At 34.3% G+C, this 12,107-nt stretch overlaps 1 protein-coding gene across 1 annotated transcript; it reads right to left on the minus strand.

Moving 5' to 3' along the window:
* Positions 1 to 497: 497 nt before the first annotated feature.
* On the minus strand, positions 498 to 4,239 carry LOC149959014 (glutamate-gated chloride channel alpha-like). The gene is made up of 8 exons (XM_090167312.1): positions 4,125 to 4,239; positions 3,946 to 4,019; positions 3,826 to 3,893; positions 3,543 to 3,769; positions 3,396 to 3,478; positions 3,187 to 3,330; positions 2,246 to 2,607; positions 498 to 728 (listed from the first exon to the last, which is right to left on the minus strand). Exons 1-8 carry the CDS (start codon positions 4,187 to 4,189, stop codon positions 498 to 500), a joined length of 1,254 nt encoding a protein of 417 aa, XP_090023438.1. The 5' UTR covers positions 4,190 to 4,239.
* Positions 4,240 to 12,107: the final 7,868 nt, after the last annotated feature.

A 12,107-nucleotide genomic window follows, 5' to 3' on the forward strand; every position in this document is an offset into this window, starting at 1 on the left:
ATATATATATATATATATATATATACAAACATCAGTTTCATTATATATATATAAAATCATCAGATTTTATATATATAGATATACAAACTTCAGATTTTATATATATAGATATACAAACATCAGATTTTATATATGTAGATATTCGATAATATTAATTATTCTCGATAATATAAATTATTTTCGATAATATTACTTATTCTTGATACTATTTATTACTCTTAGTAATATTAATTATTCTTGATACTATTAATTATTTTTAATTATATTAATTATTCTTCATAAAATTAATTAATATAAATAATTTTTAAGGTAAATATTTATTTTAAAGTGAGTCACCTTATTCGGCTGCCCAGATTACCGAATATCATAAAATCTCAATGGAATATCTTCGAATCTCAATCTCCTCTGCAATACGTAGAACATATAAAAGGTTTTAATTGTTGCGAATTATTTTATTGGCAATAAAATAGAAATGTAAAATAACAACAAATAGTTAATTAATATAATTGTAATTCAGTTTTGTTTAGAAGGAAAATCCAGTAAATGAGGGAGAAAACGATCATAGTTAGAGGAAAGATCCATCGTGACTTCCGGTCGAAATTATTCAGGGACCCTTTTAAACGGCCACTTGTCGTTTCGATATCCTGGTTCCATGCCATTTGTGATCTCTGAATGTTTTCACCTGGTTTCAAAGCTAATTTATTTTCCATTGATCTTTTTTTTGCGCTCTGAAATTGAAAATTTTAGAACATTCACATTTTCACACGGCAATTTATTTTTAATGAAAACTAGATTACTAATTAAATAAGGAACATAGATCATAGGGCCATGGAAATGTCTTTATTTTATATGGAAGAAATACAAATGTTATACGCTAAATATTAGCAGTTTTAAGCTTTGGCTCCAGTGCTCTGGTTAATTAATTTACTGGAGATAAGATTCCTCAATGATTTCATTAATCAAAAAAATTCTTTATAGTTTCCACATTTTGTTTAAGCAAGACTAGGCTATAGAATTGCATATTATACGGACCACTAAGAAAACAAGATGTCACGAACATTTCAGTCCACACCATCTACCGATGCACTTACTTATAATTAAACCTAATATAATAAATACATTTTCAAACACCTTTTACATTATTTAAATAAGCTCACCTCAATGACGCAAGAAGAGTTTTGTTAAATTAAAACCAAAATATAAAATCACCCTGTCGTTTAACCTAACGCATTTATCACTAACAAGCAAATAGTAATTATACCACAAAGAAATATCGTAAAACCCTGCCCATTAATTATGATCAATATTTCAATCACTTTAAGTAATAAATTAGTTAGCGCCCCAAAACAACCTTAGTGTCATAAGTGGTATTACTCTAAGTACCCAACTTCGAACGGGTTCTATGGGGGCCTTGCCTGTCCGTGTGCCAAACTCTCTCTCTCTAAAATAGTACTATCTATACCTGCTACTAAAATGAAAGCTAACCATTGCCGCGGTAGGCTTACTAAAGAGTGCTCGGTTACTAGAAAACCGAAGGGGAAGAAAAAAACGAATGTCTCTCGAGTTTCCTCTCGATTCCTGAGGCTCGGCTCGATTCGCGGAGAGGGGGTTAGTTTTGAATATTCTTTCCCCCAAAATCTTTTATACAAGGGAAACGGCCTAACCCTGCCTAACCCTCCGCCCCGTTAATTCCCGTTTGGCACACTAGTGGGCGCCACTAGCAGAAATAAAATTCAAATCTTTCTCTCGAGGATTTTTCACACTCGCAACGGCCCCCTGAACCACCTCGTGCTGACGTCACGAAAAGGGGGAGAACACGTCCCAGATCACAGCGCGTCTTGGGTACTTAGAGTAATACCACTTATGTTAGTATAAATTCCATCAAACGCCAATAATAGTGAAATGACTTTATTTGCATCCTTAAATATAAAATTTATTTTTAAAAAGACGCACAGCAGTTTTCAAACCGAGACCCTTCGTCAGCTAGCCAATATGTAGATTTAATTTTTAAATTTAGTGGCATCATTTTCCAAATTTAATCAAACTAATGGGTTTTGGATTTAATAGCAGAATGGATCACATTATGAAAAAACATGAGTGTGGGAATTCAAGCTGAAAAATATGCTTTGGGTTACTCTATGAGAAAATGGTACGGGAGCTTATATATTTATTATTGAGGGAGGAAGTGAGGTATAGAATTAAGCAGATTTACTGAAATACTAATTATTAAATAAATGATAATTACTTTTGTTGCTGGACTCGTGTAATGATTGCACATGCGCTCGACAGGGGGCGTTCGGTACGAGTAGGCGATGCTGTACTCAATGAAAGACGCAAAGACGAGACTAAGGCAAGCGAAGAGCCACACATCCAAGCTGGTGATGTACTGGACGGGCGGCAAAGCATTGCGAGCTTGAATCATTTGCGTCGTTATGGTCAATAAAGCGGTCACGCCCAAGGTCACTCTGGCTGGAGCAGCCTCCACGTCAATGTAAAACGACAACCAAGACAGGACCACGACCAAAGTGCTGGGTAAGTAGTAGTTTATGACACTGCCGGTCAACCGCCGATATAAAGTGAGTTTCGCTCGAAGTTCGGTGAAATTACCTACAAGAAAGGTGGCATTGGGAAGTGGTTAGCACTTTTTTTCTCTCAGCAAGATGAGCTGAGTTGGATCCAGCTTGTGGCACTGAGTGAAAACTCTGAGCTACTCCTTCTGCATGGAGTTTCCAAGTTCTCTCCCCACTGGTTAAAGAGTATTTTGCTCCAGTTCTTCGGTTTTCGCTTCCATAAAAACTTGTTGAGGGTAACAGTAATACTTGGTCTAGAGAGCTGTTGGCTTGCGTGTCATAAAGGGCTTGCCACCACCATAGCCCGGACACCTGATCTAAAAGCATTTGAAGCCGCTAAGGTGCAGCCTTGGGTATACCTAGCTGATAATCACAAGTTTGTTCCGAGCTAGAACATATATATAATAAAAACAAAAATATTAATAATATAAATAATCAGCTATGCTTATACGCCAGGCAACACCTTAGGCCTAAATTATCTAGCTACTTTATTGCAATTAATTTTGGTGATCTTGTTATTCAACTAGTTTTATACCCAACGCACCACCTTCGGCTCAAGTCAGCTAGCGAAGTTTCGTGATATTTTATATTTCATTAAGAGTGATTAATTACTAACCAGTTACCCAAACTTCAGTTAAAACATCCGGAACCGGATTTGATATTCGAAATTGTAAAGGTTGAATTTCGTAGTAATAGAATATACCACCATTCTTCATGTCATTTTTCCAAAGAAGCTTCACTTTGTCGTCCGCATTGATCACTAAGAACGTTGGGTTACAATGAGTATTTCAAGACGTTAATCAATCAACCGTTGCATTCACTTACTCAAACCTATTTTGAACAAACAATGTTGGGAATCCAGAGGGTACAATGAAAATTCCATAGGACACGATAGCCGAAACATATACCTGATAATGTGTTATTCAATGGAACGTGAAAAAATTATCTAATCTAAATAAAATTTCGGTTTACCTGTCGATTCGGTAAATTTCCGAGTTATTGTTGTACTTGTAGCCTTGATTGGGAACCATATCCGTAAATGACATAATTTCAACAGCGTTTGGAAAGATGATGTCAGGTTTCCACATGCATTCTGAGAGCTCCGGTGGTAGCAATATTGGGTTGAGATGGTTCTCAACTGTTATTGACATTCTTTTGTTTTTCCATACAGTATACATGTAACAATGTAACCGGAATTCCTAAAATAACAAACACTTTTAAACACTAACAAAATTAAAGGAGATTTTTGACTAACCATGTCCGCTTCTGAAATCTGGTCGATATCTATGACTGCAATACCCACATAAATATCCTGCGTTTTATCTTAAAACAAACAATATATATAGTTTTATTTTTAACATTTCATAAGCTTTACCGAAAAGGGTAGGATTTGTCTGATGGTAGCAATCTTTAAGAATTTCTCGGTCAATTTTGGTCGATATATCAATTCTGAAAAAAGGAAAAATAACACGTAATGACAATATAACGATAATAAAAATCGAAACGAGTACTTGGAAGTCTCGTGAGTAACAATTGTACGAGTGGTTTAGTTACATTGAGGAAACTAATGGTGTCACCCCTGAACCAGAAGAAATAATAATCCTGTTAAACCTTTCCATTTAAAAACGATATATTACTGAATTATGTAGCACTAGTAAAGTTCTAGGTTTAATGCTAGCAGATTTGGTATTATTTACTAATGACAAAGAAAAAAAACTTTGCTCCAAATTGAATAATACAAGAAAACTGTGTTTAATTAGAAATACTAATGAAGAGGAAAATCAGTTCTTTATTTTTGTCGATGGTTGCACCTTATTCCTAAATCTACCGTCACCTAGTGACGCAACTGCCACAAGGACAGATTATCAAGCATGATTTCCAATCCGATCTATCTCGTCCCTTACCACGAAACGCTGGGATAACTATTCTAAGTAGCTCTGGTATGAATTTCAGTTAAGGTCTTAAAATATCAATTAAAAATTAAATCAATTCTTACGTTATATTTAGTTGCTGTCCACGTACGGAAATACATAACATCGTTATCGAAACTAATATTATAAATTTGTAAATCATTGATGAAACCTATTTGGTCTTTAAACTCGACCTCACTACAAAAATAAATCGAATCTGAATAACAGGTGGCCGGTCAACGTAGGAGAAAATGAAAGGCAACGGCAACTTAGTCAAATGGTTGTATGAAGTTTGGACAATCACCAATTTCGATTTTCCGATATCAAATGTCACCCGTGTTTGGAATTGTTCATAGAAAAGCTTTACCATTTAAATAAAAGGTCTATTCTTGTAATATTCTTAAACTAGTTTCGTTCCAGCATAAAGATCATAAGCTAATGAAGAAATATTTTGTCCGCTTTAGAGTAGACTATAAGTCGCAATCCTACCCATTTTCTGGATTTAATCTCTCTATTACGTGTATAGCATATTCACAATTTCACACACACTCGTTTAACTAAGCTATTGCGTTCCCATTGGTTTTGAAATATTGATTTTAGGTTTGTTATTTGGGTGAAGCGTGCACAATATTTAGGCAACAGTCCGTTTACAGATAATGGGTTATTCATGGTCTTATTTTAAACTTCGTGGTAGAAAAACGTCCATTCAATCCACTAAATTACGCGCTGGAAACTGAAAACAAGTTTTCCACATCTCTTTCTCTTATCACATCAGTTTTGATATCTAATAAAGATAATAAGCGGTCTTAACCATAGTTGGTCTTCTTATCAGCGGTGAAAGCAGTCCGAACGCAACCTGACCCATTATCCGTAACTTAATGGGAAAGTGTTTGGTCCTATACAAACTTTGAAATAAATTAAATATAATTACATCTTTAGTTCATTATCATAATTAAAATCAATAAAATAGTAACACTTCGTAGCTTTGCTCATGGCCGCCATTTTGCACGTTTTTTTTTATTTGTCTCCGAAAGCGCAGAGCGATAAATATTGTTTTGGCAAACTGGGTGTTTCCAAATAATAGTGTCTCGTACTATTTTTTCTACGTTTACTCTAGTTATTATAAAGGTAAAAAGATGGCGCTTCACTTACGGTGAGCCTTGGGTATTAGCCTAGCTGATTATTATTATTATTATTATTATTATTATTTTATATCCCGAGTGAGAATCACTCGTGCCGAGAAACTAAAGTTGAACTCAGGCTCGTGACGCAGAGAAAAACAATTTACACTTTCACAATTTTAATTTTGTATTTAATGAAAACAGCCCGAAAAATAATATATTTATAATTTCTGTAATAAAGTTAAATGTTTTGGCTTTTCACCATTCTTGATCGCGGAATCTCGCGTGTTACTCTTTTTAACGCAATAAGCCTTTCTATAAAATTAGCTTCGCTTGCTGAACTTGTTCTTAAGTAGCTTCTCCGTCACAAAATTAGTAGAAGTTCAGTTTAGATTATACTTAAAAACCGGGTTCCTCGTTGAATTTAATCTTATGTTCAAAGCTTTTCTTAGTTAAACGTCATCGATACGTAACCCCGTGACGCAGCAAACATCAAAACCAGAAGGTCAATATAAATTTATAGAAAGTGCTATTTCTAACATTACACACGAGATTGAAGATAATTTTATAGATCTAAGAGAAAATCCCACCCGATGTATTGCTAAAAGAAAATATTCCATCAGTCAAAGCTCTCGACTAATAAACGTGATTATAACATCTACTTTCAATTTGGGTCAACGTGAAGTACGTTTTGACATGTATCGGACATGATATTCGCTTGATGAAACCTTGACCAATCTATTTCAAGTTGGGAAACGCACGGAGATCAATAGAAAGATCGTGAATTCCGAGTTTCTAGTCTGAAAAGTATCATTAACCACCTGTCGCATTTCAACCGTCTTTCCCAGCTTTAATATACAGATTTAGAAGTACTTATCTGATTTTCGTTTCAGATTAAAAGAATTGGTCAAAACTTAGTTGAAAAGCAACTTCTATTATAATTCCCTTAAAACCTCGGAAATTGGTGAAAAGAAAGTTATTTCGAAAAAAGAAGTCACTAAAAAAGATTTATTTTAGGTCGAAGCTAACCTCATACTCGAATAGACTCCCTAAACCGAAAATAAGATCATTGTTTCCTGAAAACTGGCGTATTTTGACGCCATTAAAGCACTCACCGGTGACATTTTTCCTGCTCCCTCTCGTGCCATAGCATAGGACAGTTCGACCATGGGCCAATAAATGATAAATCAAGGACATAACTTTTCTTCCAAAACGCGGACACTAGCTCTGACACCCAAAGTATCGCCATCAGTTCTAGTGCACGGGGGAAAATGCGCAATAGCGGAACTACTTCATATCAGGAGCAAATATATAACGACCTGCATGAGAAGAAATTTCGGGGGAAGTATTTTATCGGTTTTAAAGTTAAAAGGAACCACTTATGGACTGCCTTTAATTAATATAATTTTCCACTCAAGGATCTATTCGGTCCGAGTTTTGCGTCTTTTTGTTTGCTCGAAGACCTATCGGTACGAGCTACTAGTAAGTTTTTAAATTTCTTCAAATTTGATTAGGGTTTAGCTTTATTATCCCTTTTCTTAATGGACTATTCTCTTATTCGCTACTTTTTTCATCCATAACGGTTTTAAAGTTCCTTTTAAACGCACACGTGAGGTCATCGGCTAGCGACATCGGCAATTAAATGATAGAAACTAATTGAAGTAATTTAACTTAAATACTATTCTTTTAGTATAGTTAGTCCATGTATAGGCACTGGAATCATTGGTGGTTTTATAATCGTGACCACTAATGAAAATTCATATTAATGACTAGTAACAAATAACACTTTTCAACTCGTCAAAATACCTACCTGTGGTATTTTTTGTTGAAGCCAAAAATGTGTTTTTAAAAAATCGTCTTTTAAGCGTTTTGTACACTAAAAGGTATCGTAGTTAACGTTCTTAACTGTAAAGCCTGGTTTAAACTTTGATAGCCAGGTAACCCACTGTTTACATTGGACGGGCTTCTGCTTAGACATAGGAAAAGCGACAAACTCTACTCCATGCATATTCGATTTATGTAAACAGCGATTATCACTATTTCATTTCGGGAAAATGCAGTGTTTGTTTAACAATTATCATTTAATGCACGAACAAGTCCTTGAAATTAAAGCAGTCGAATTTTTTGAAACCAGTGTCCTTTGAAAAATTCGACTTATCTAACGCTAGATGGCGCCCAAGAAACCGGCGGAATTTTCCCTCCCCTCCGCAACTGCCGCTTGTTTATTTCGCTGGCTGGCTTATTTAGGTCGTGGGAAGGTACATCAGTCTTGTCCTTGATTTATGATTTATTGGCCCATGGTTCGACCTTGATGAAAGCACGTCATCTCAACATTCTACCTCTACGATATTTCAAAATCAGCAATATTTTTTTAAGCAAAAATTGGTTTGGTTTTGTCAAGGTTGTAGATAGATGGTTTGATCAATTAGTTTGTTTATTTGGCGAAATAATTTTTACAACGGATGGCGCTAGTGACGCTAAGTAGCTCCTACAGATATTTTGTGGGCCTTACCTCATAACACTTTAGTTCCTAGGGAAACTGAACCTGTAATATCCCCTATTATTATAACCAATATACATGTATATAGCAGCATTATGTCAGACATTTGAAAATTGGCGCGCTCGCTAATAAAGAACGTAGATTTTTACGGGCACGCGGTTTAAAATTATATAAGGATAGTCGTTATTAAAGAATCAAACTATACGGGTGCGATTTATTCCAACGGAACAAATCTTACTAGGCCTAACGTAAGCAAACACGAAAGAACCCTACCAAGTTTTCGTGTCGTTCGAAATCTGTTTATTTCTAAATTAGTCATTTATTTTTGGAAATTGCAAACAATCTAAACAAACCTAAACTAATTAAAAGCCAAAAGTCAAAACTATTTTCAGTGATATTCCTTCTTCAATTCTGGGTAAAAAAATTATATTTCAGTTCAAATAAATATTTGAGAAACCAAAATCAAATGTTCGCTACTTAATTATAATTATTTAAAAATGTATTTCTTTAAAATTCGCCAGTGTAAAAACGAAACAAAATCCCAGTAAGCTTGTAATATTTTAATTTTCCGCTATCCCCTATAAACTAGGCTGCACCTCAGTACTTCTATGTATTGGGGGAACGGCCATAAGTATCTGATTGGGCTACACAGTGGCGGGTGCGCCATCTATTTGCCACTTTTACTTTAGCCAAACTCTCCTATGGTAGAATTGGTAAGTGATTAGGCTTATTAAAATAGTCTTACTTTTCAGAGATTCCACGATAATTTGTGGTTTTTTAATAAATCGATTAATTGATTAGGTTATTTAACTTCATCTTTAATCAGTATCGTATGCAATGAAACAACACTATTTTGATAATAAAAGACCGCGATCATAATACAGATCTTCATTATCTCTTAAAGCAACTGTCGGCTCTATCATTGCCACCTGTATTATGGAAAGGCCCCTGTTATTAGAGATGGCAATGAATCTATACAATTATTCGGAAAAAAGCGACTTTAATGGAGAGCGTGGTGCCATCTATTAATGGCCAAGGAAGTTAAATACAAAATAGTCAAATGATAAAGTCGCCAGAGAGCCATTGTAGAGTATTATATTTAAACAACTTATACACTATTTTGAGGACTTTAACGTAAATTATTTATCCCATATAAAAATATTGCTTATAATTGCTGTAATGTATGTTATTGACCAATTTATAAACGATCCAATCAATGTGAGGGGTAGCTATAATTATCGCATTTTGGGTCAAAATGTGGCTTAAGCATCTTGTTTTGATGTCGACGATAGCGACATCTGTTGAAAAAGAACTACTTGACGTCGAGCCGACACTTGCTTTAAATTGCAATTCAGAAATTAACCCTCCCGAATTCGTATATATGCAGTCTCAATATTATATAATTAAACTAGTTCGATAAGCATATTTTCTTCTTTTTTTATTTTTCCCTAACGCTCACTCTATAAATAGTAAATTGCACTTCGCATAGGATAATAAACGTAGTTAAGTCTGTTACCTTTGTCGATAACATGTTGAGGAGTTAATCATCATTGTAGGAACAGTGTTCTATAGTTGGAATGAGCACGGTGTATACTTAAGTATACCAGTATTTTGGCGATTGGAGACCATGCTTTAAATAAGACCTAGGAGGTTAATAAACTTTCCTCTTCAACTTGTGTGTATCGAGGTACTGATTATCTCAAAGATTCAAATCTAACATGTCATTTCCCAAGAACGAGTGAAATTTAAAACAAAAATGTACTCAATAAAAATAATACAAATACAGTAATTTATATCTCATTCATTTTGTCACTTATGAGGGCTGAAGACTGTCTTGTGAAATAAATAAATGCGCATCACAGCCTTATGTAATCGATATAAGACGTTTCAATTTTAAAACCACAAAGGAAACCTCAAGTTGGTTGTGGGAATTCATTCAAAAGCGTTTTAAGGCATTCCTATAAAGCTTTTTTGTCGTTTTGTAGAGATGAGGGTTTTTAATGGTAAAATACATTCTTTTACGAGAAAAAAGTTTGTTTGAATCTCAACATACTAACGGGACGAATTTGAGTGGGGACAAAATATATTTGGTTTTAGAGATAAATTATTTTACGAGAGAAAAGCGTGTTTTTATTCCAACATTGGTACGATTTCCCTATGTACAATTTCCAATGGCCAACTATGTAATTAAAGAGTGTTTTTAAGGGTAACATACATTATTTTACGAGATGAAAGTGTGTTTTAATCTCATCAGACTAACGGGACCATGGTTAAATAAGGGGCTTTTAATTAAAACAATTAAAATATTTTTTACTCGAAGATGTATTTGGTCCGAGATTCGCGTCTTTTTATTTGCTCGAATACTTAATGGTACGAGTTACTTACAAGTTTTCTCCTTCCTTCGTAGTTGTTTATGTAATGTATACACGGTGTCTCAATTTTCTCGATCAGGCCATTTTTCTCACAATTTAATTATGCTAGGGTTCTGAAATTTGCAGGGTTTATTTGTAAGGTATGGAAGGCTTTGGTTACTAAATTTCAGAAATATTGAACGATTTTGTGCCGTTTTGGAAAATTTATTTTTCACCGGTAGGTGTCACGCAAAATGTTTCAAAAGAAAAGTTGTAGGACATAGTCGAAAGTGTAAAAATAATTTTGGTTCGGTTGAAAAAGACCTATTTTTCACTGAGTTTGGAGGTCGGGGGAAAAAACAATTTCCGTGACACCTACCGGTGAAAAAATACATTTTCCAAAACGGCACAAACTCGTTCGATTTTTCTGAAATATAGTAAGCAAAGCCTTCCATACCTAACAAATAAACCCTGAAAATTTCAGAACCCTAGCATAAATAAATTTTGAGAAAAATGGCCTGATCGAGCAAATTGAGACACCCTGTATAATGTTCTAGTGAGGAAGGATAGCCCATAAAATTTGCTTAATAAAGTTATACGTTGTTATTTTGCCGAAGCCTAGTCTTAAGGCTTAACAAGTTTGCAAGCCAAAATATACCTCTCCTCGGAAGAATTGTCCCTAGCGGTATTAATTTTTCGAGATGAGTCTTAAAGATATATCTCCGCAATTCCGAGTTATTTACTAAAAACGTAATCCCGGTTCAATCCCACCCGGTATAAAATTTTAATTATAATTAAAATAATTGAGAGGAAACAACAGAGTATAATTTATTCCGAATATTATAAATTAAGTAGTTACAACAGCGAGTTAGACGTACTAAAACAATGCACAAATGAATTTAACCCTATTTACGGTACAAGTTTCTCAGTTAAATATAATACGAAGCCAATTTTAATGAAAGAAATATCTACAGAGGGTATTTGTATTTTTCTCGCTTACGAAATACTCGCCGCATCTTTAACACTCATTTTATTTCAAATTAAACATCTTAATCAGTCGAGAAAACGTTTAAAATAAATTACGAAGTAATGACGACCCAGTTTCAAACCAGACCAACATAAGTGTAAGCGCACGATGTATACAACTCGATAAAAATATACGACTGAAAAAAACGAAATAAAATACAAATAAAACGAAAGATATTTAATATTAAAAACACTGATCCTAATAAAACGTGAAAATACCCTCCACGTCACGCACATTCGAAATACGCAGAAGTAACGTTATACTATATCCAGTTTAAAAAATTTGAGTATCAAAAAATAAAAATAACGAATAGAAAAATTTACAAGAACAACCCAATCAATCAGACTTCAGAAACAAAACTCAAAGAAAAATATTATAACGCAGTCAAGCAATCAGACTTCAGAATCAAAATACTTCATAGAAAAATATTATAATGCAGTCAAGCAATAAATTTGTTCAAATACTTAGAAATCAAGCAATAGAAAATATAATATCAAGAAGCGCCACACGTTTTCATTCACAAATACGATTTTTCACGTTATTATAATGAAACCGGATAAGCTTTTGGGCATGACTTACGCTCTTAAAGGTTCCTCTAAGACTGGACGGTTTTGCGGGAAAAAGGAAA

Source organism: Leiobunum rupestre, chromosome 2 (genome assembly GCF_980474605.1).
Source record: "Leiobunum rupestre chromosome 2, qqLeiRupe1.1.hap1, whole genome shotgun sequence".
Taxonomy (NCBI): Eukaryota; Metazoa; Arthropoda; class Arachnida; order Opiliones; family Sclerosomatidae; genus Leiobunum; species Leiobunum rupestre.

Bases quoted from the DNA above. Each gene is read 5' to 3' on its own strand.
- LOC149959014 (XM_090167312.1), bottom strand. From the start codon at position 4,189: ATGGAAAGGTTTAACAGGATTATTATTTCTTCTGGTTCAGGGGTGACA. The intron at 3,770-3,825 runs GTTAGTCAAAAA...TTGTTATTTTAG, and splicing joins AGATTTCAGAAGCGGACATG to GAATTCCGGTTACATTGTTA. The intron at 729-2,245 runs GTAATTATCATT...TTTCAATTTCAG, and splicing joins ACACGAGTCCAGCAACAAAA to AGCGCAAAAAAAAGATCAAT.